At 30.8% G+C, this 23152-nt stretch overlaps 1 protein-coding gene and 1 non-coding gene across 2 annotated transcripts in view; one reads left to right on the top strand and one right to left on the bottom strand.

Moving 5' to 3' along the window:
• The window catches only part of LOC122497640 (otoferlin-like), a 202637-nt gene that overhangs the window by 30630 nt on the left and 148855 nt on the right, over positions 1-23152 (top strand). Inside the window, exons 8-11 of the mRNA XM_043604881.1 lie at positions 14807-14984; positions 15223-15428; positions 20765-21079; positions 22612-22944. Of these exons, the coding sequence (XP_043460816.1) occupies positions 14807-14984; positions 15223-15428; positions 20765-21079; positions 22612-22944 (1032 nt within the window). The remainder of the gene's footprint in view (positions 1-14806; positions 14985-15222; positions 15429-20764; positions 21080-22611; positions 22945-23152) is intronic.
• Positions 17972-18045, bottom strand: Trnaa-ggc. Its single transcript has one exon. It is a non-coding gene; the product is annotated as a tRNA-Ala (tRNA).

Raw genomic sequence — 23152 nt, 5'->3', positions numbered from 1 at the left:
AATGATTTTAGGCTTATTTTAAAGGTGATTTTCTACAGAATGAGAAATACTTATAGGCATTAACGTGTAATTTTTTTCTTAGAAAATGCAGGTTGTCAAACTCAGATTAAAAAATTAAAATCTTTTAAACAATCTTATTAACAGAAAAATAATTTTTAAAATACAAACATGTTTTTATTAAACTACCTTAAAAAATCTACACCAAATCATATTTGATATATTTTCTAGAATAGGGGAGAGTGGGGCAAGACGGGGTACTTAAGGTTTAAAGCGCAAAAAAACGAAAATTATCGAATATATACTTTATTATTATTTTTAATTATCATCTTTGGGAATCAGTATTTCGTAAAAAAGGCGTTCAATGGCCATGTGTTACTTAAAAAAGCTTATAATTAATAATATTGAAAAAATTGCAAATCTCCCCATCTTGCCCCACCGGCGGGTAAGATGGGGTACCTGTAGGGGTAAGATGGGGTACTTAAGAAAGCAACCTATTTCTGTCGACAAATTTCACAAGTAAAGGTTGTATCTTCATCTTCATGCATAACTGCAGTGAGCCCATTGGCCGCAGACAAACAAAAGCAGCCCAGCCTTCATTTGAGTCTAAATAATAACCATTACAATAGAGACAAGGTGTATTTTCCACTTTACCATCGCTAATTGATGATTAAACCTGTCAAGCTTTTTTCTTTTTGGTCACTCTTATTTTATTCAGTCTTGATTTTAGTAGTTTTCTTAACTTCTCTTATTTCTCTTTTTTTTGCTTAATTTGTGAACCCCGTCTTGCCCCACTCTCCCCTACCCCATCTTGCCTGCACCTACGAAATTGAATAAAACGATTAATTACTACAATTTACGATTCAACAAAAAAAAACATATATGCTTCCCTTCTTCTGTAACCCTTGACAGTTAGAAAAAAATTTATACAGTCCATTAACTGTTATTATTAAGTAATAAACACCTCCTAAAAAAAGTGAAAAAATGACAAAAAAATCGTCAAAAACAGTTTTTTTAGTAAAACAGATAAAAGATTTGTTCTCATGGCTTTTAGGTTTTGTAAACAAGAAACTATCGTCTCGGTGCGGTATTATGTAAAATATAATCGCGATTGGTTAATTCGTTTGTTAAATAAGGCCGGTACCCCGTCTTGCCCCACTCTCCCCTATTTTTAGAAAAAAAAATTATTTTAAAGTTCTGGAATTTTATTATCTAACTTTGACGACATGCATCTTCTAAGAAAAAAAATTATACGTTAATGCCTATAAGTTATTTTTATTCTTTAGAAAATCACTTTTAAAATAAGCATAAGATCAGTAAAAAGCATTCATTATTTTAGAAGTAATTAAAGTTCTTGTAAAACATTGAAAATGACGATTTTTTAAAAATATCTAAATAAAATATTGGCCATATGACTTTTGAAAAATCTTACGCTTTTTAAAATTGTAACATCATTCAAAAAAAGACAGAAAAAAATTTTATTTTCCATACATTTTATGTTTTAAACTGTTTTTTATTCACCTGACAATGGGTGGTCTCTCAATTTTGACCGGTAGTATATAATATTAGTAAAGATATAATAAAAGTTATAATAAACTGATGAAAAAAATCTGTAGTGTTTTTACTTTGTAATTTACATATTATGAACACAATTAGTAAAATAATTTTGCATAATTGTTATGTTCTTAATTTAAGATTTTCTTTTGTCACAAATGACTAGGATTGGGCGCGCGACGCGCGCCGTTTTGGTTCTAGTATATACCAATCGATCCGTCTTGGTGCAAAGAATAAGATTTTATTATATATTAACTTCAATAACCAACTTAAAAAAATTTTTTTTTTAGAATTTTTTAAAGCCTATCAATCCATTTCGAGATATTTTTATGATAAATATACCTGGTAAATTTTAGCCAAATTCGTTAAAACCTCTTCGAGTTATCGTGTTCACAAAAATCGAGATCCACACACACATACACACACACATACACACATACACACATCCATACATACATCCGGACAATTGTTCAGGGTCTTATATAACATAGTCCTATATAGAAGAAAATTTGTTAACAGGATTTTTAAAAATTTTGCAAATTAAACGACTACAAAGCTTCCTCACGAGGAAGCAAAACTACTGAAAATTTCTGTCACACGTATTGAAAATTTCAGTTATTTTTTAATTGTCCAATTAGTGAAAAATGACTGAAATTTTAATCATTTTTAACTGATCTTCAGTGAAATTTTACTGATTCAAATCGCGAGAATAGACCCAGTGAGAAATTGCCAATAGACTTTAATCGGTCCAATATCGGTCCAATATTGGTTGCCGTGCTGGACGCCGATTGACTCCCAATATTGGACCAATATGGGCTGATGCTTGGGATGTAACGGCATCGCCAATCATCGGTTGTCAATATTGGTCCAATATTGGCCGAATATTGGCAACCAAGAGAAAAAAATTTTTTTAAATAAATTTTATTTAATTAAATAATAATAATAAAAAATTAATGTTTATAATTTTTGTTTAATATATTTATTTGTTTAATTATTTATTTTTAATAATTCATGTAAATAATAAATAATTTATTATTTATAAATTATAATTATTTAAAAATGCAGCAGCTATTAGAAAATAGCATTCTGCAAAAAAATTCTATCATTGAAAAATCAATGATAGGCGAGAGAAGTCCGCGTCTTTAAATAGATTCGCAGATGATAGACAAGAGATATCCGCGTCATTAAACGGATTCGCAGATATACTCTGGTCTCGCGACGAATCTCTCGATACTTATATACACTGGAGTCGCCGTGTCAGTTGCGAGAACGGTTACAGCGTCCCTCTTGCGGCAGAGATAAGAATTGTCACGTAAACTGCTAAATCGCTTTACCGACCGCCTTATTATACCCGCAGTTTACGTGACAATTCTTATCTCTGCCGCAAGAGGGACGCTGTAACCGTTCTCGCAACTGACACGGCGACTCCAGTGTATATAAGTATCGAGAGATTCGTCGCGAGACCAGAGTATATCTGCGAATCCGTTTAATGACGCGGATATCTCTTGTCTATCATCTGCGAATCTATTTAAAGACGCGGATTTCTCTCGCCTATCATAGATTTTTCAATGATAGAATTTTTTTGCAGAATGCTATTTTCTAATAGCTGCTGCATTTTTAAATAATTATAATTTATAAATAATAAATTATTTATTATTTACATGAATTATTAAAAATAAATAATTAAACAAATAAATATATTAAACAAAAATTATAAACATTAATTTTTTATTATTATTATTTAATTAAAAAAAATTTTTTTTAAAAAATTTTTTTCTCTTGGTTGCCAATATTCGGCCAATATTGGACCAATATTGACAACCGATGATTGGCGATGCCGTTACATCCCAAGCATCAGCCCATATTGGTCCAATATTGGGAGCCTTTATTGGACCGATGATCGGTCTCTTGGCTCCCAATATTGGACCGATATTGGACCGGTGAGAAATTTCTCACTGGGGAGTCACTGATTCTTAGTCAAATTTTACTGATTCAGTTTTAGAGAGCGCGTTTTTCTCGAAACAAGATTTTTCAAACTGGTGGGCATTGTAGCGTCTAAACTATTTAATCAATCACCTTGGAGTTTGCGGCTAATTAAAGGTAACTAAATTCTACTGGGGTTATACTTATAATATGATAAAATTGTTAACAATAGAGATTTTTACAAGAGATAAAATATGGAAAAATAATGCAAAAACGAAGTTTTTTAAAAAATGTGTCCGCCATTTTGTCCTTTTGTTAACTTTTCAAGGTACTACTACACTTTAAAAGGCTCTTAAAAGACCAAATTTAAAAAAAAATTTTCTTAGGTCTTTTATTATAAATATTTAAAAAACTTTTTTGCCTATATTAGTACATATTTGGAGAATAAAAATAATGGTTTGTTTTTAATTTTTATTTAATATCATAATCTGCAGACAGCATTCAGATCGAAACTCAAAAAAGTTAGTTGTCCAATTGCGGACAGTTTATCTCAAGATTGACAAATCGGAAACAAAAAATCCAAATTGATTTTTATAAAGTAAGGTGTCTTGCATAGAAATCTACTACCAATAATTAAAAATCCACTAAAATAAAAAAAAGCAGATGTTTCAATAATTTTTGTCAAAATACACTATGTTTTTCAGTATTTTTCTAGTCTGCAAAAATGTTTTTTTTTAATTTTTTGACAATTTTTTGGTAAATTCTCACACAGGACATGCTAACAAACAAAACGAGTTATTATTTATTAAAATCGGTTCAGTAGATTCAGAGATAAACTGTCCGCAATTTGAGAAAACGTTATTTTGAGAAAAACGCGTTTAAACTTATATGTATCGTTAGAGGCCATCCATAAATTACCTAAAATTCTTTTGAAAATTGAAACCCCACCATTTTTTTTTATTTCAGACACTGTTACATACATTAGCACCAATGTTTTTACTGGTCGTAACAAAAGGCTGGACCCTACCATCCCCTTAAAGACTTACTTAATTTGTCAATGACTTTTTACATTAATTGAATATTTTTTGAAAAATTTACTTTTATTTTTTACAATTGGTTATAAATACTTTAGGAGGTGTTTTCTAAAGTCATAAGGAGTTAAAAAATACATTAAAAAAAAAAAATTATTTTTAAATTCTAAAGTGTAGTTGTACTTTAACTATTTTATAGGTATAACCTATTCTTTAGGATGTCATCTTTATAAAAAATTTCGAGTTTTTGTTTTAGACTCAAAATTGCGCAGTGTAGAATGCCCACCGTTTTCCCTATTTAAAAAAACATTATTTTCTAGATGCGCCATATTGGCCGCCATTTTGCATTTTTTTGAAAATGAAATATATGTTTTAAAAGTTCAAGAATGTATCTTTATTTAGAAAAAAACTACATCGCTAAGTCATAGCCGTTTTTCACAAAAAATTGTTTAAGTTTGTGTTTATTTTGTCCTCCGCAATGAGAACCTCCCCTTAAGTTCCAGATTTTTAGGACAAAATAAAACTAAATTTTGAAAAAAATGTGGGTAAATATTCCAAAAACATGTTTTTAGGGATTCCAAGATATTTTTTATTATTATTTCTAATATATTTTTGCTCTCTAAATACGATCTCGGATCCTAAAATTGCCTATCACGTCAGAATTTTAAGAAAAGAAGCCAATAAAACGAGTTTTTGGGGATTTTACCCTACTTTTTTCAAAATCCTGTAATTTTTGTTGGTCTTGTGCATATGGGTCTAAATGTCTTTAACATGTCAGGTTAAAGAGGAAAGACATTTTGAAAATCCCTAAAAACACGTTTCTTAGGGTTTCGTGGCAAAGGGCCGAAACCGTTATAGCAACGGTTGCTATGAATATGGTTACTACATATAGCAACCGTTGTTATGAAAATGGTAACCATAATAACCATTTTAAGCAGTTACATAATAACTGTTTTTATTTTTACATTTTTTATGGATATATTTCTGAAAAATTATTGTAATTTTCTCGACAGTTAATTATTTATTTTATTTTTGTATGCCACGAAACCCTAAGATGTGCTTGCAAAAAAAAGGTTGGATAATACATCCAATTTTTATTGGATAGAAGGAAATTAGCTGTTATATCTATGTTAAATCATTTATGAATAAACGGCGTTGGTTCCAGTGACAATTTTAAATTTATTCTTATGATTAGTCATTATATCTATTTAGTTGGATACGGTTTCCAACGAGTTGGATGTAGCAGCCAACTGAAATTTGTAAGTCCCAATTCCTATGATGCGCATGCGCTGTCAATAAGTTGCGACTCGATTCCGACAATTTCGTGCGTGAACGTGAACTGTCAAGACAAATAAATACGCCCATATAGATAACTCCAATAGTGCCAAAATGGGCCCTTTTCATGTGGACGTCCACATATATCTTTACTCCCACTTTCCTCAAAATTCTGATGTGTTAGGTCATTTTGAGTACCGGGATTGTGTTCAAGGAAAAAAATTACATTGGAAACCACTCTCCAATATAAAAAATAAGAAAACCATGCAGGCATGTGTTTTTATTATGAAATAACGATCAATTATTAATTGATTCATAAATCAAGTTTCAATTAATGAATTACTTTATCATTTTACTAATTTTACTTACTTCGTTAATAATCAATTGCATTATTAATTTTATTAATTCATTGATTAAATTTCACATTAACTTGAAATTAATTACCTACAAAAGAAGTCAGTTTGAATGTATATATTCATTAAAATTAAAAGTAATGCCTGGGTCTTGTATAGAATTACAAATTTTATAAACAATTTCTATAAAGGACTTTATACAACAACAATGCTAGTTGGCAATTAAGTTTTGATTAAGAAAATTAAATTATAATGGAGGAAGTTGCCCACACTAACACGAAGATTTCCCTTGGCAATGTAACTATTTAAAAAATTCAATAAACCAGTGTGTATACAGATATATATATATATGGGCAATTTCACGTGAGATTTAGGTCGACCTCTTAAAATCGGCCAAAAATATTTTTTTTCTATTCTGTATTGAAAAAAACAGATACGTATTTTTTTATTTTTGTTTAATTGTCAAAAATTTCGAGTTATGAATTTTCGAAATTTTGGACTTTTGATTGTAGACCTATATTCAGTAGCTTATAAGTCCGAAAATATTGAGTTTAGGAAAAAGTTGTCAAAAAATGAAAGTTTTAGTTTTCTTTCGACTTTTAGGAAATATGAACAAAAAATTTTTCTTTTAATTTTTTATTAAAAAAATTTTTTTTTTATAAACAAATTAATTTTTTTTAACTTTGGGCCGGATTTTTTTTCATTTTTTTAAAATTTATTTATACCTAATAATATAGAAAAGATTTTCCAAAATGTCCCGAAATGGGCCTGATGTGTTAAATGAGTTTTAAAACATTTTCAAAAATCACTTGCAAGCATCACAGTGGGATTTTTTTTACAATATTAACTTTTTAAAACTGTCTACAGCGTAGATCCTTCGATTTAAAACAAAAAACACTTAAATAGATTTAAAATTATACGCTGTAGACAGTTTTAAAATGTTAATTGTAAAAAAATCCCACTGTGATAATTGCAAGTGATTTTTGAAAATGTTTTAAAACTCATTTAACACATCAGGCCCATTTCGGGACATTTTGGAAAATCTTCTTTATATTATAAGGTATAAATAAATTTTAAAAAAATAGAAAAAAATCCGACCCAAAGTTAAAAAAAATTAATTTGTTTATAAAAAAAAGTTTTTTTTAATAAAAAATTAAAAACAAAATTTTTTGTTTACATTTCCGAAAAGTCGAGAGAAAACTGAAACTTTCATACTTTGACAACTTTTTCCTAAATTTAATATTTTCGGACTTATAAGCTACTGAATATAGGTCTACAATTAAAAGTCCAAAATTTCGAAAATTCATAACTCGAAAATTTGGACAATTAAACAAAAATAAAAAAATACGTATCTGTTTTTTTTCGATACAGAATAGAAAAAAAATATTTTAGGCCGATTTTAAGAGGTCGACCTAAATCTTACGTGGAATTGCCCATATGTATATATACATACATAATACATGTACCAAAGTTCGCCATTAAACTTTGAGTTACGAGAGTTTGGTATCCGAATCCAATATAAGATACGAACTTATTGGAACTGAAAATTTATGACCAATTTTGGGTACATCTCGCACTTAACGTTCCACTTAGTCATCTAAACCACAAACTTTACTAAATAACTATACACACATGCCTAATATATGTTGGTGCGTACGCGCAAATTCCCATAACATTCAATTAATTTCCATTAAATGATCATTGTATTTATATAACCTTGGAGTCATTCTTGTTTCCTTTACATTTTATCCGTTATTCGAAATTAAATTTGTTTTACTGTTTTTCGTTTTATCGTCGAAAATAATAATAATACTAATAACAAGTTGTTCATTTCATGACCATTTTGCTTTCTTATTATGATAAACAAATTTCTTCTTTTAAAAAAAGCAAAAAATATTCAGGATATAAATATAATTTTCAAATTATTATACAAATTTTTGGTAAAATGTAAACTTTATACATGCTAATGGCTTTATTTTTATTGTAGAATAATTATTTCAAAGTGTTAAAATAAGTTTTAAAAAAATACAATATTTGAATTATTTGTTAAAAATAAAAATAGTCCACAAAAAACGGTGACGCAAACATACATCCGCAGAATAATTGTCCCTCATGTCTATATATATATATATATATATGTATATATATATATATATATATATATATATATATATATATATATATATATCGTAGGCAAATAGAAGAATTCGTCATTTAGCTAAATGCCTAGGCAATTAGCTAAACGGCGCCGAATAGACAAACGAGCTTCATTATTACTGTTATTCGTCTATTCGCCTGGAAGGATTAGGCAATAAGCTAACTGGCTAGGCATTTAGCTATTCGACAAACGCAGTTTAGGCAAATAGAAGAAAATGATATATTGAACAAATATTTTCATTTATTGAAATATTTGTTATTTTATTTATTATTACGAGTTTGGCTCTGATGACAGCGCGAGTTGCATAAATGCATAGTGTTCCTGACTTGAAACACTCTAGAGAGTAAGAGAAGTATTATTATACTAAATAAAATTTCGTTCTTACATGTTCCTCTCTAACATTTAATAAAGCTATTAAATTTATTTTGTTTCGATTATTGTTTACAATTTATCACGATGTGTATTTTTGTACACGGAAAAAATAAATTTAGCAGATTTTACGAAACTGTTACGGAGTCGCGGATACAGCTTTTTACGAAACTGAGTTTTGTAAAATGTAAGGAATATTTCCGGATAAACTTCAAAAATATTTAGTATAAACTACGAAAGTTCTATACTTTATCCTGAAACATTCCTTACATTTTATAAAACTCAGTTTCGTAAAAATCTGTATCCACTACTTCGTAACAGTTCTGTAAAATCTGCTAAATTTACTTTTTCCGTGTAGTTTTTATTAAAATATTAAACTTATTTTCTTTCAATCTTCTGTTTACAATTTATAGCTCATATTTAACGGAAAATAATGCAAATAACACGTTCCAATATTTCAATAAATGAAAATATTTTTTCAACATATCATTTTCTTCTATTTGCCTAAACTGCGTTTGTCGAATAGCTAAATGCCTAGCCAGTTAGCTAATTGCCTAATCCTTCCAGGCGAATAGACGAATAACAGTTATAATGAAGCTCATTTGTCTATTCGGCGCCGTTTAGCTAATTGCCTAGGCATTTAGCTAAATGACGAATTCTTCTATTTGCCTACGACATATATATACCATACTGGAAAATTAATAAAAATAATTGATTCTAAGAAATTTCGAAATCGACATCAGTATAATAATATTCATTACCGATGGTATATCACGGTGGGAGACTCCGTGGCTTGCGATCGTCGAGGTTAAGCAGACCTGAGTACAGCGAGTTAGTACTTGATGACCGCGCTTAGACTATCGCTATAGCCCTGTGTTTTCTCACTACTTTCGTAAAAGCGGGAGTTTGACGTCAAGGTATAATGATGTGCACTGTCGATTCTTGTCCGGTACACACCATTAGAACTCCACTGTTGATAAACCAGTTGTACTCAGGAGAGGTTTTCTTCAGTCTTCTTCTCCTCTGTCGAGAAAAGCCATTAGACGGGTATTTCAGGCAAATGCGAGTTTTCCTAATTTCAAGACGTTCTGTAGACGCAAAATTTCGTATTAAGTAATAAGAATAGTTTTAAGAAAATTCTACGGTTGTAAAAACACTTGAATAGCCAAGATTATAGGCTTCAGACGGGTATATAAACAAATAAATAATAACTTTTTAAAAAAATGTTTTATATTGTCAAATTTAGTAATTCTATAAACAAACGAACCGACATAAATAACCTTAGTGATTTATATTTTAATCTAATATCCGATATGACCTTATAATTGTTTTTAAATTAGTAAATATTTAAAAAAGTTTTTTATGATAAATCTTTAAAGATTTTTGACTTCGCGTGAATAGAACTTTAAGTTTCGACGACATGTGAATGGCACCTTAGAATTTAGGCATTGTAAATGAGCACTCATGGTTTTGAGGTTATAACGTTTCTTTGACAGCTGGCAAAAATGATTGTTTTTTGGAAAATAATAATTTCCAGAAATGTAGACCACAATGCTGTCTAATGCTGGTTTAATGTCGTTTTATTGTTTTTCTATATGCGTTTTGAGATTATGTTTTAATTTTTGTGTGTCTGTGACTTTTTTGTTTTATGTTGACATGGTGAGAACTCTTTGTGATCTCTTTATAAGGAGAAAATGATTATGTTTGAACTTATTTTCACTTTTGTTTTACATGTTTTTTATTTTGTTTCTTTTTTAATTTGTAAAAAATCTTTTAGGTTGATTTGATATAACCTGATGAGGTCTTTCATAGAAAGACGAAAGCTCGGATATTGAAATTTTCTAAATAAAGGACCAGCGAAAACAAACACTATTTTACGGTTTTCACTACAATTTATTCTGGTCAACACCAAAATACATCTTTTAATAATAATCATTAATAATAATTATTATTTTTTTTGCACTCTGCAAGGGTAGTTAACATAACCTTTACAACCGAGTAGCATTAATTGGAAAAGTTATGAAAACATTAAAATCTTTTATAGAGAATCAATTGGCTACAAATTGATTCATGCATGAATATACCTATTGCCGTTGGATTTAAACGCCAAGAACTTGTATCGATACTACCATGCTAAAAACCCTTTATACTGGACCTTTCATGACCTTGTGTACACCGGGAAGCATAAATTTATTCTCCGCGCGCATAAACGGATATATTCTCCACGCTCATATATTCGCGTCTGCGAATATATGCTTCCGGTCTTGGACTTCACAATGAATGCTTCCATTTTGTCGCTTGCGCGACCCTGTCGTGCCGCTCTTGTTATCTGGACCTATTTTCTTCGCGTCCAGGAAAAAAACTTCTTTGCTTCTTCTAAGGCAGTTCTGAAGACTTTACAGCTTCCTGACCCTTCGACGTGGGCGACGTTAGTTTTCACCTTCCCGTCGAACTTCTCATCGCATAAAAAGTAACATGGGCTCTTCTAACAATCAGCTATCTTGTGGTCGGCTTCCCCGCACTTGAAGCACGCAGCTGACCTATCTACCGATTTACATTCTTTTCCTATCGATATATAGCCGTAATAGCACTTTACGACCATAATTATCTTCTTCACTAAACAAGACAAAAAGCCAACTCTTATGTGGCCAAGATGTTCCAGCTTTTCTGCATCTCTCTGTGTGGTTACTACAATAGCGAGCTTTACACCTCACTTATTAGGTTCTAGGAGCGTTACTTTTCTGCTTTCTACTGGCATTACCGAACCCCTATCCAGGGCATCCTGGACATCTTCTGGCTTTGTAAGACAATCCAGATCGCGGATCTCCAAAGTAGTTGGCCGGTCCACAATCTGTACTTTACCTAGGTCCTCAATTACTCTTGTCACCTCCTTGGTGAACGTCTCCTTATCAGAAGAACCTGCAAGTTTGATAAAGAGGTCTCCCTTCTAGGTGGATCTAGCTTCCCCACAAATTGTATGGCTATTCTCTGGATTTACCTTCTCATGGATCTTTCTCAGAACTGCTGCGACCGTCAAACCTTCAGCCACCTTAACGATCCTTGCTGATCTTTTTTGTGGCCTTCCTTTCTTCTTTGTTTGGTCATTAACCTTTTTTGGAGGTCTTCCATCCATCCTCTTCTTTGAAGTTTTAGTCAACTCAGGACTCTTCTACTTCTAACCTTCCAAGATATCATTTCTTAACACTACAGCGTTAAAAACTTGAGTTGTTACACTGCTTGTACTTCCTCGACTCTCCACCTTGTCTACGTTGGTGCTCCCAACGTGTTGTTACCCTCCTGCATCCATGGGCCACTGGCCACCATTCTAGCGTTAACTGATTGATGCTCGGAACTAGTGAGAAATTTAGTCGAAGCATTACCCCGCAGGTACTTTTCCTTGTTTTTATAATAATAGCTCATACTTGATGTTTTTTCCGTTTTGACGGACAATCGGGCCTTAACAAGGTACTACTACCATCTGTCCAAGACGGGCCCTGAACCGTTTCACAGTGGGAAAAAATGCAGTGTTCTGGACAAAATTCTGCCGACAACACAAATCTCCACTGATTTAGATTTTCTTTTGTTTGAAATACTAAAGAAGGTTACATACTCCATTGGTTACATAGACGTTATGGCATTGTTAAAGCATTGATGCGACCTCTATGATATCCAGTGTCTGGTAAGCTCGGACCTCGATGGACGATGTATCTCTCGCAGGACCGAAAGTAACCTTTGGGTCATAGTCACTAAGTAGACATTATTATTATTAAGTTATCAATAATATTATTACTATTGTTCTCTAATAAGAGTATAATAATAAAATAATAATAGAAGCTGAAAAGAAATTGGTTTCTTATTTTTTATACAAAAAAAACCTGGGGTAATTTTTGTTGCGGCTCGAAATGAGCTAATGGACTACTCTACAAACCTGAATGACTCATAGCGCATATCCCTATTGAAAATCCCCATATGGGAAACCACATGGGAAACCACATGGGATCCTATGTCAAAAACCATGTAAAACCCTACTTCCATGAAGGAAACCACGTGGTTTACCATGTGGTTTCCCATGTCAAACCATATGGGAAATTGAGACAGGATTTTAGTTAGGAATAGACATGGGGAATTTGAACAGTTCATCTATGCATAAAACCATATCAAATCCCACATGTTTTTCCCAGTCAAATCCTAAACCGAATCCCATGTGAAAAACAGTATCATTTATTTATAATTATTTTCCCAAGTCAATCCCCAAGTGAAAAACAGTATCATTTATTTATAATTATTTTCCCATGTCAAATCCTAAACCAAATCCCATGTGAAAAACATTATCCGCCTTATTGAATATCCCTACATGGGAATCCACTTGGAATTTTACAAGGGATTTCACATAGGATTTTATATGGGAATTGACATAGGATTTCATGCAAGATCTCACCTAGGATTTAATATGAGATATCACATAGTATTTTATTAAAGATCCAATGAAGAAATTTTCAAAGGATTAAAAATTATTTAATAAAAAATTAAATAATAAATAGTATTAGTGTTACAAGTCATCAAAAAAGTAAAAAAACGATCATTTGAAACACGTCCTCTCTGCTACAGGTTCTCAGCTTTTATATACTTCCAGAGTCGTCTCAACAGTGAGAGAAGTCACTTTCGCCACCTAGCGGTGAAAGTATAGGAGCGACAGTAATTTTTATCATTACTAAGGAAACCATGTGGAATACCACGTAGGATTCCATGTGGTTTCCTACGTGGGGATATTCAATAAGGCGGATAATGTTTTTCACATGGGATTTGGTTTAGGATTTGACATGGGAAAATAATTATAAATAAATGATACTGTTTTTCACTTGGGGATTGACTTGGGAAAATAATTATAAATAAATGATACTGTTTTTCACATGGGATTCGGTTTAGGATTTGACTGGGAAAAACATGTGGGATTTGATATGGTTTTATGCATAGATGAACTGTTTAAATTTCCCATTTCTATTCCTAACTAAAATCCTGTCTCAATTTCCCATATGGTTTGACATGGGAAACCACATGGTAAACCACGTGGTTTCCTTCATGGAAGTAGGGTTTTACATGGTTTTTGACATAGGATCCCATGTGGTTTCCCATATGGGGATTTTCAATAGGGATACGGGAGACCGGGACGTTATGAACAGCTTTTAACTTTTTGTTGTTTTACTTCGAGCTTTTTACACTATTTAACTATTAATTCAACAGAAAAGTGACTTTAGTATCTTAGTTTTCTTCTAAGAAAAAAATACATGCCCATATCCCTTCTACTTTTTTTTCTAGAATAGATTTTCTGGAACACTGCAGAGCTATCCAACGCGCCCCAGAGCTTAATGAATACTGATAATAATACTGATAATAATAATAATAATAATAATAATAATAATAATAATAATAATAAGTCATTGTTTATAAGCTCAGATGCGGTATACTTATCGATTTTTCAGATTTAGAAAAAAATTATCCGTTGAATGAATATAGTACAGAAATAGCATGAAACTCATGCAATAGTAGTTCATGAGTACATTCCTCTACAATAGATGCTAAATCTTTTTTATATTAAATCGATGACAGTTTTAATCCGTAAAAAACACTTCTCTAAAAACCGATCTTTTGACATCAGGGGGTCATGAAACGTGGAAATTTACCGGAATTAAACACTACTCAAAATCGTATAAATCCAAGATCTCATTTTTTATGAAAATGTATAAAAATAAATTTCATTAAAAAATTCAAAAAACAGCAAAATTTTTGTATTTTTTCGGTTTTTAATATATAAGTAACTTACTTTAAAAATGTGTTAGGTATTGTAAAAACCAAAAATTGCAGAAAATGACATTTTCTCAACTTTTTGTTTGGAAACTTTTCTTTAATTATTAAACTATTATAACTATCTTGTACAGTATATAAAATACATTGATTGACCCAAGGTTTAATCACTTTTACCATAGGATATATAAAAAGTTATTTATATATTTTTATTATTATTAAAATTGTAACAAAATTTTTTATTATTTATTATTATTTATTATTGTTTTTATTATTTAATATCTCTTAATAGTTATTAGTAATAAATAAATTTAAAAGCAAATATTAATTTTCTATGTTGACAGAAAAATTTCTGGAATACCGAGCAATATCTTTTGGTTGGTATAATCTACGACGTTTGCATGATAGATCGAATTCGATTCAAGTCAAAATTTATTAGCTTCGAAATCAATCTAGGAAATTCAGGAAACCAACAATTTTCTCATGAACGATGCATTTTAAATGAAAGTGATGAATCCGAAGGTTCGTTTAATATTTAATTGCTTTTCTCCCCTTTTTCCAATAAAACTCCAAATGAAAAAAATAGAAACACGAAAATTACTACTAAATTTATTTTAATTCGTAAAGTTAATAATCAAAATGAAACTTTTTATGTGATGTGAGTGTAAAAATAATTGTCAATAAATTTAACGGTAATGGAAATTTTGAAATAGAAATTTTTTTTCTCCGTGGACAAAAAAATAATCATTTACTTTTTCAGAGGAAGAAACAATGGAAACAAATCTGGCATACGAGAGTCGTACTCAACCGAGAGGAACTGGTACAATGGATGGAAAATATAATTACATGCCCCTAGGCTCAAGTAAACCCTGCATTTATGTTAAATCATGTTGGCCAAATGTCGAATGGCGAACAATCAACAGTAACGTTCTTTCCTTCGTTGCCAAATTTCTCGCAAGTATCAAAGTTTATTTAAAAAATTTCTTTAAATAAATTTAAAACATTTTTTAAATTCAACGAGTTACATCATGCTAATATACAACCCAATGAGAAATTGGCAATAGTTAGCATTGGCTAAGCAATTAGCCGAATTGGGGAGCCAACAGTTCTAATATTGGTCTAATAATGGCAACCAATGTTGGACCACTATTTCAAGGCTTAGAATGATGACGACATTGCCAAACATTGACAGCTAATATTGGATCACTATTGGCTGCCGAGGCAAATGCCGGATTTTCTAAGCCTTTGGTTATTCAATGGTTACAAAGATTGGACCAATATTAATGACCAATTAACCCCTTCACTGTGTTTGACGTCTATAGAAGCAAAAGTAATTCGTGCCACCAATGTGTATGACCGCTATAGCGGCATCTAAAAGGAAAATCACTGTAATAAATTAAATATAAATGTCAACGACTATTCTAAAGTTTTTAGGGTCGCTGAATCCGAATCTTTGATCAAAATTGAAAAATTCAAAACAGCGGCTTCAAAATGTCTACCAAACATTTTTTGAAGTTTACGAATTTATCTGAAAATGTTCATTTGGGAGTTTTTGAGGACTTCAAATCCAAATCTTTAGTCAAAATTTAAAAATTTTAAATGGTGGCTCCAAAACGGCAAACGAAAAAAATGTTTAATTTAATATTTAATTTTCAACTTAAAAGTTATTGAATTTGGCTGAAAACGATCACACTGGAGGTTTTTTGGGTCACTGAATTCGAATATTTGGTCGAAATTAAAAAATTCAAAATGGCGGCTCCAAAACGTCGACTAAAAAATTTAAAGTTAACGGAATCAGGCTGAAAATGTTCACTCGGGTTTTTTGGGGTCGCCGATAACGTATTTCTGAAATTAGTTTTTAAAACTTAAAGTAGAGGATCTAATATCAATTTTGATCAACGTTTCGGATTCAGCAATTCTAAAAACCCCTGAGTAAGTATTTTCATACAGATTCATAAACTTTAAAATTTTTTTGGTCGCCATTTTGAATTATAAAATTTTAACCAAATATTCGAATTCAGCGACTCCAAAGGCCCCAAGTGAGCATTCTTAGTCAAATCCGTAAACTAAAATATTTCGGTCACCATTTTGCATAATGATATCAAATCTTAAAAAAAAATTTAGCACATTTGTGGCACGAAAACCTTATTTTGACTACACTGCTATAAGGGGTTAATTAACACATGACAAAAATTTGTCAAAAGATAAATTAAACTACAACTCAAAAAGACTCGTAATTAAATCATTTCTAATCAGACAAAGATTATACACGGAAAAAATTTATTCAGGGAACATTCCTGAATTAGTTCAAGAACGGTGGATATGAGAAAAAGTCGCTAAGATTTACGGATCAACTAGTTTAAAATATCATGTACACATTGCTTTGTTTTGTTAACAACAAGATAAATTTTAAAAATAATTTGTTTCTAAAAAGAAGAAAAAATTTTTAAATATCAAGGTCAGTTTTTAAAGAAGGTTTTATCACGAAATATTTAGAATTGAAAATTATAGGTACTAAAAAATATAGATAATCGAAATTAATTATAATTACAAGTATTGTACATCAGGTAAATCTATTAGTATACATTGTTGTAAATATATTTTAGAGAAATTTTTAAAAAACTAAAATAGGAAATTTTGAAAGTTTTTTAATTAATTTAATTAATTTTAATTTTATTATAACTCCAATTTTCGTTTAGAGTTCAGGAATTTTTCAGGCACAACAAGCAGTGATTGTTACTGTTTGGTAACACTAGAAATCTTTTTCAAAATAATGTGATTTTCTCGAAAAATCCAGAACCATTATTAATTTTTTCAAACTCTGTCTTGATCTTACCATTAGCATATCCTATTTCTACTATACTGTATCTAATATTTAAATCTTTCCTTTTAAGGTCAGGAATAATTCTAGAATGTTTTTAACTATTTCACTTAAAGTAAAAGTATTATTGTCGACTTTTTCTCATATCCACCGTTCTTGAACTAATTCAGGAATGATTCCTGAATAAATTTTTTCCGTGTACATATACTTGTATTTAAGTCTAGGGATACAGGACTCTCTTCTTATACCCAATGGGAAATTGCCAATGGTCACCATTGGCTAAATAATTGACCAATATTGGCTGCTAACAGTTTTTTTCTTGGTTAAACATTGGCAACCAATATTGGATTATTATTGCTAGAGTCTTGGGATGATCACGACTTTTCCAAGCATTGGCAGCCAATATTGGAACACTATTGGCTGCCAAGGCAAATAAAATAGGTCTTGGTTATTCATTGACTACAAAGATTGGACCAATATTAATAACCAATTATTTTTGAATTTTTCCAGAATTTTTCACGAAACAATTATCAACTCATTAATAAGTTCCTTCACTAAACGTGAAGCTGAAACCTACCATATCGACCAAGTTTCAAATTCTAGAAGTACCGGTATCTAAACCTAGACGTCACCGCCAAATCAATAAATAATTAAAAAATTAATTTAAAGCTATGAAAAAATGTGAGACTAACTCTGCTGGGGCTCGAAACCCAGGACCTATCAATTGCCGGTTGATTGCTCTTCCACTGAGCTACAGAGGTCCACCTCCAACTTGGTCCTCTGTAGCTCAGTGGAAGAGCAATCAACCGGCAATTGATAGGTCCTGGGTTTCGAGCCCCAGCAGAGTTAGTCTCACATTTTTTCATAGCTTTAAATTAATTTTTTAATTATTTATTGATTTGGCGGTGACGTCTAGGTTTAGATACCGGTACTTCTAGAATTTGAAACTTGGTCGATATGGTAGGTTTCAGCTTCACGTTTAGTGAAGGAACTTATTAATGAGTTGATAATTGTTTCGTGAAAAATTCTGGGAAAATTCAAAATTAATATGCAGAAGAATGCGAACCATCTTGACTATTGAGTCGATAAGGCTATGAAAATTTGTTGGAGGTGGACCTCTGTAGCTCAGTGGAAGAGCAATCAACCGGCAATTGATAGATCCTGGGTTTCGAGCCCCAGCAGAGTTAGTCTCACATTTTTTCATAGCTTTAAATTTATTTTTCAACCAATTATTTATTTTACGTATAGTTAGAGCTTCAAGAAAAACTGTTTTTTAGAAATTTTATGTGGCCACACAGTAAAATAATTAATAACAAATCTTTTTCCACATGAAATATATATATATTTGAAGAAAATATTCTAAAATTGTAGTAGGTAAATATGAAAAAACATGTGAATGATACAACATTTGCGTGAGCTTCTTAACCCGTTGACTGTCGCTGACGCATATATGCGCAAAACTAAACTGGCCAAAAGTGGTTCATGACGCATATATGCGCAACTTAAATAAGGTGATTAAAAACTTCTTAAATGTTCCTGAAACCGGTTACTCGAGGGTTTTCGAGATCGCTGATTACGAATATGACATTCGTTTTCCAAAATTCAAAATGGCGGATCCAATATGGCGGACAACAAAATAAAAAATTGATCAGATTGACTTTAAACGTAGTACTCTGGGGTTTTTGGGGTCGCTGATTACGAATCTGACATCAGTTTTTCGAAATTCAAAATAGCTGATCCAAGATGGCGGAATTTTTTTTAAATTTGTCGAATTTGCTTAAAACTTGTTACTCGGGGGTTTTAAGGGTCGCTAATTACGAATCTAACATTAGTTTTCCAAAATTCAAAATGGCGGATCCAATATGGCGGAGGACAAAATAAAAAATTAATTATAATGGCTTGAAACTGAATACTCGGGGGATTTTAGGGTCGCTGATTACAAATCTGTCATTATTTTCTCAGGGTATTTATTGAAATTTGATTTCACCAAGAATTATCATACTGATGTCAGATTAACCAGTTTAAAACAAATTCAATAAATTTTAGAAAATTTGCCAGCATATTAAACCAGATATTTTGAATTTTGAAAAACTGATTTCAGATTCGTAATCAGCGACCCTGAAAATCCCCAAGTATTTAGTTTCAAGCCAATCTAATCAATTTTTTATTTCGTTGTCCGCCATATTGGATCCGCCATTTTGAATTTTGGAAAAATAATGTTAGATTCGTAATCAGCGACCCTTAAAACCCCCGAGTAACAAGTTTCAAGCAAATTCGACGAATTTTGAAAAAAATTCCGACATCTTGGATCCGCCATTTTGAATTTCAAAAAACTGATGTCAGATTCGTAATCAGCGACCCCAGAAACCTTAGGGTACCAAGTTTCATAAAAATCCATTAACAATTTTTTGAACACACTTTTGGCCCAAACAGTGGAAATCTCGTTGACAGACAAGGGGTTAAATAAAAATGGTTTAGGTATATAAGAATCTGCAATTAGGGATACCAAAACATCCACAGCTACCAAGATTCATATAAATCAAATAAATTATGAAGAATTTGTCGTCTAAATTGCATCAGACATTTTATGTTTTCAAAAACTATATTCGTAATCAGCAAAATTTGAATGTTAATATAATATTTAAATTTGAGATTTTTGGGAAAAAACTTACATGCGCTTAAGCCATTATTTTTACCAGTGCTGAAACTAATTTCAAGTCTCGAATTGAAAAATCACACGATAACACTGACTCCAGATTTTAATGATGTCAAAACAATATTCATATTTACAATTTTTTAAACATTTTTGGCAATATTGGTTCAAGGCAAGTGTAATTAAGAATGAGAAGTTTCGAATTTAGATATTGGAACTATATTGGCTCAAGGTTCAAAAAGTGCACGTATGTTAAAACAATATTCAAATTTCAGACTACACTGGTCCCAATACTCGCAGAATTGTATCAATATTTTCCCAAAACGTGTGTATACCAATTACCAAATCTAGAATTTAAATATTGATCCAATATTCGATCAAGATTTAAAAATGTTTAAAATGATATTAAAATTTGAGATTTTTGTGCCAAAACTCAAAGATTTGAGCCACAAATTTTACTAGTATTGACCTAAGATTGCAAGTGCAGAAATCAATTCCAAGTTTCAAATTTAAATATTAGATTAATAGTGACCCAAGATTTCAATAATAAACACTTTAATATTGATTTAATTTAAAAATTTAAAACTTGGCATTAGTTTCTACATTCACAACCTTGGGCCAATAGTGGCCTAATCTTGACAATAGTTTTTCCAAGATTGTTCCAATCTTACGTCCATCGTGGGCGCTACTTTTGTTAGAAAACGTATCGAAAGTTTCTAAAATATATAATTACAAAAAAAAATGGAAAGTAGAAACAAAAAAGGAAGTAGAGAAATATAGAGAATTCTCCTCATCACCTTTTAAATCACGAGGAATGTTTTATTTCAGGAGGTGGAGCTGGAAAAACTAGAGACTTTAATTGCAGTGGAGCATGAAAGCGCTTGCGTAAAATACAATGAGTTGATTAAATCCTTAAAGCAGTATTGTTTGCACTATCTACATTTACTGGATACAGGCAGATACGAGGACGAAGGTGGTACAACTAGGCTCGACAAGCACCGCGTCAACTTATGTCGCGAGGAAATAAAATACATTTTAAAAATCATTAAAATCAACGGGCAACTCGTCAACAATAATTACATAAATATCGCCCTAACACATGCCTATCAGTTTCTCAAAATAATTCGAGATCTCTGCAATGATGTAATTTTTTAATTCTCCTTTAAGGTCATGTTATTCAGTGTGAAGTTTTTCCATAGTAAAGTATATGGGGCACGTGACCACTGAATAACATGACCTTAATGGCAAAATTTCTTTTTTCTAAAAATATTTTTTTGTGTGGAAAAATTCTAAACATTTCAGAGTAGAAATATTCCGAACACACGACCCGATCTGGCACTAACAGGGCTTGTTAGTAATTATAATGATTTGAACATTTTTTGGTAGAAAAGTTCCAAACGCACTGTTAAGTTGAAATATACAGATTTACTCTGAATAGTATTTATATTATCCAATTTTTAAATTTTCATTAGCATTATTGCATATACCTAAAGCAAATATTTATTTAAAAATATTTATTTTATCGAATTTTATTCAAAATAATTTTAATGCTAACGAATTATCAATTTTTTAAAAATTTCTTAGCCCTAATTATCATTTTTTATAATTAATATATTTATTTTACACTGTAAAAAAAGGAAGTTAAATTTTAACTCCCTAGGGGATTCTATAAAATTCGCACCCATTTGGGAGTAAGGCGAAGGAAGTTGGAAGAGAGTTGAAATTTACACAGTAAAAATAAGAAGTTATTTAATTAACTCCCTTTTGGAGGTTGATTTTTAACTCGAAAAATTTCACTCCCAACTACAGTGACCGTCAACTCTCTAAACTTTTTACAGTGTACAACCAGTAATTTTTTTAATCTTATACGTATAGAATTATAATTTCTTGTAATAATTAATATTTTTTTAAATGTTATTAATATTTAATAGTAAAACATCGGGGGTAATTTTTATTGCAGAGTCATACTCCTTAATTTTTGTTGCTCCTTTCTTTCGCTCTTCAAAATGAGGTAAAAACTACTCTTTTTTGTCTCTTTTTTAAATGTAATTTGCTAAATTGACAGTTTTTACAATTTTGAAAATTACAAATAACTATTATGTATTATTTTTTTATTATCAAAATTCTATTTTAAATTATCTTTCTTACTTTAAAAATTTGTAATCAATTAATTTTAACGAATAATTACGTATTATAATTTTTATTTTTGTAAATTTCTTTTGTCACAGTTTCTTCCAAATTAAAATTTCTCTAATCAACATTTTCTCAAGCGTTATTTATTTAAAAATTGTAATTTACAGAATTGTAATTAACAGAAATGACGTTCATTTTCTGCCTTGACCAAGAAACGCATGGGACCATGCATCATTTTCACCTAGGATAAAATTATTTATGATTATTTTTTATATGTAATAATAAAAAATTATGATTAGGAGCGAAACATTTTTATAAGAATTGGTAATTAGTTTATATTAACAGTACAGTAAAGTGAAAATTAAAAACAAAATTCATTCACCAGATTGCAACAACAATTTTAAAAAAGAATTTATTTTTTGCATTAAATCAGAATAAAATACAAAAGTGAAAAAGAAATAATCTTTTGCACTAAACTGTAATTTTTATTTGACTTATTTTGACTTCATAGTTATGTTGAATTGACAAAAATATATTTTTAGCCACAACATAATATGCCGGATATATTTATTTGGATGTTGGTGGGATCAAAGCGCGTGGCGTACGCTCGATTATCAGCGGCACAAATCATTTACACCGACGAGAATTTAGCACGTGGTCCAGAATGTGGAAAGTGCATAAATTTATTCATGAAAAATGTTGAAGACGAAAGCGATTCTCCAGATTATAACGCTTGTAAAATGGAAATATTTTTATGGTTGGGAAACATGAGATTCGTTGAACATTGCTGGAGTGCAATACCGCCAGGTTACGAGCTCGATCAACAATTGAACCTTGACACGTTTCCAGGATTTTTCAAATACAACGAGTCATCGGTACTTCATTTCTTCGTATTACTTTCTTTTTTCATCTCACTTTTTACATTCGCGAGTAGAATCTAAAATTTTCCGAAGTATTTTTTCTATCACCTCTGACTCAGATATTGATCACTTCAGAAAATAATAAATAAATAAAGTAAAAATAAAATCGAGATCGAAAGTTAAGAATATTTTAGTTAAAAAAATGATTTCTTGATATGAAAAT

This window comes from Leptopilina heterotoma, unplaced genomic scaffold (assembly GCF_015476425.1).
Source record: "Leptopilina heterotoma isolate Lh14 unplaced genomic scaffold, ASM1547642v1 Lhet_135, whole genome shotgun sequence".
Classification (NCBI taxonomy): Eukaryota; Metazoa; Arthropoda; class Insecta; order Hymenoptera; family Figitidae; genus Leptopilina; species Leptopilina heterotoma.
Note: the sequence above shows the minus strand (reverse complement) of the source record. Positions and strands in the feature narration are given on the sequence as shown.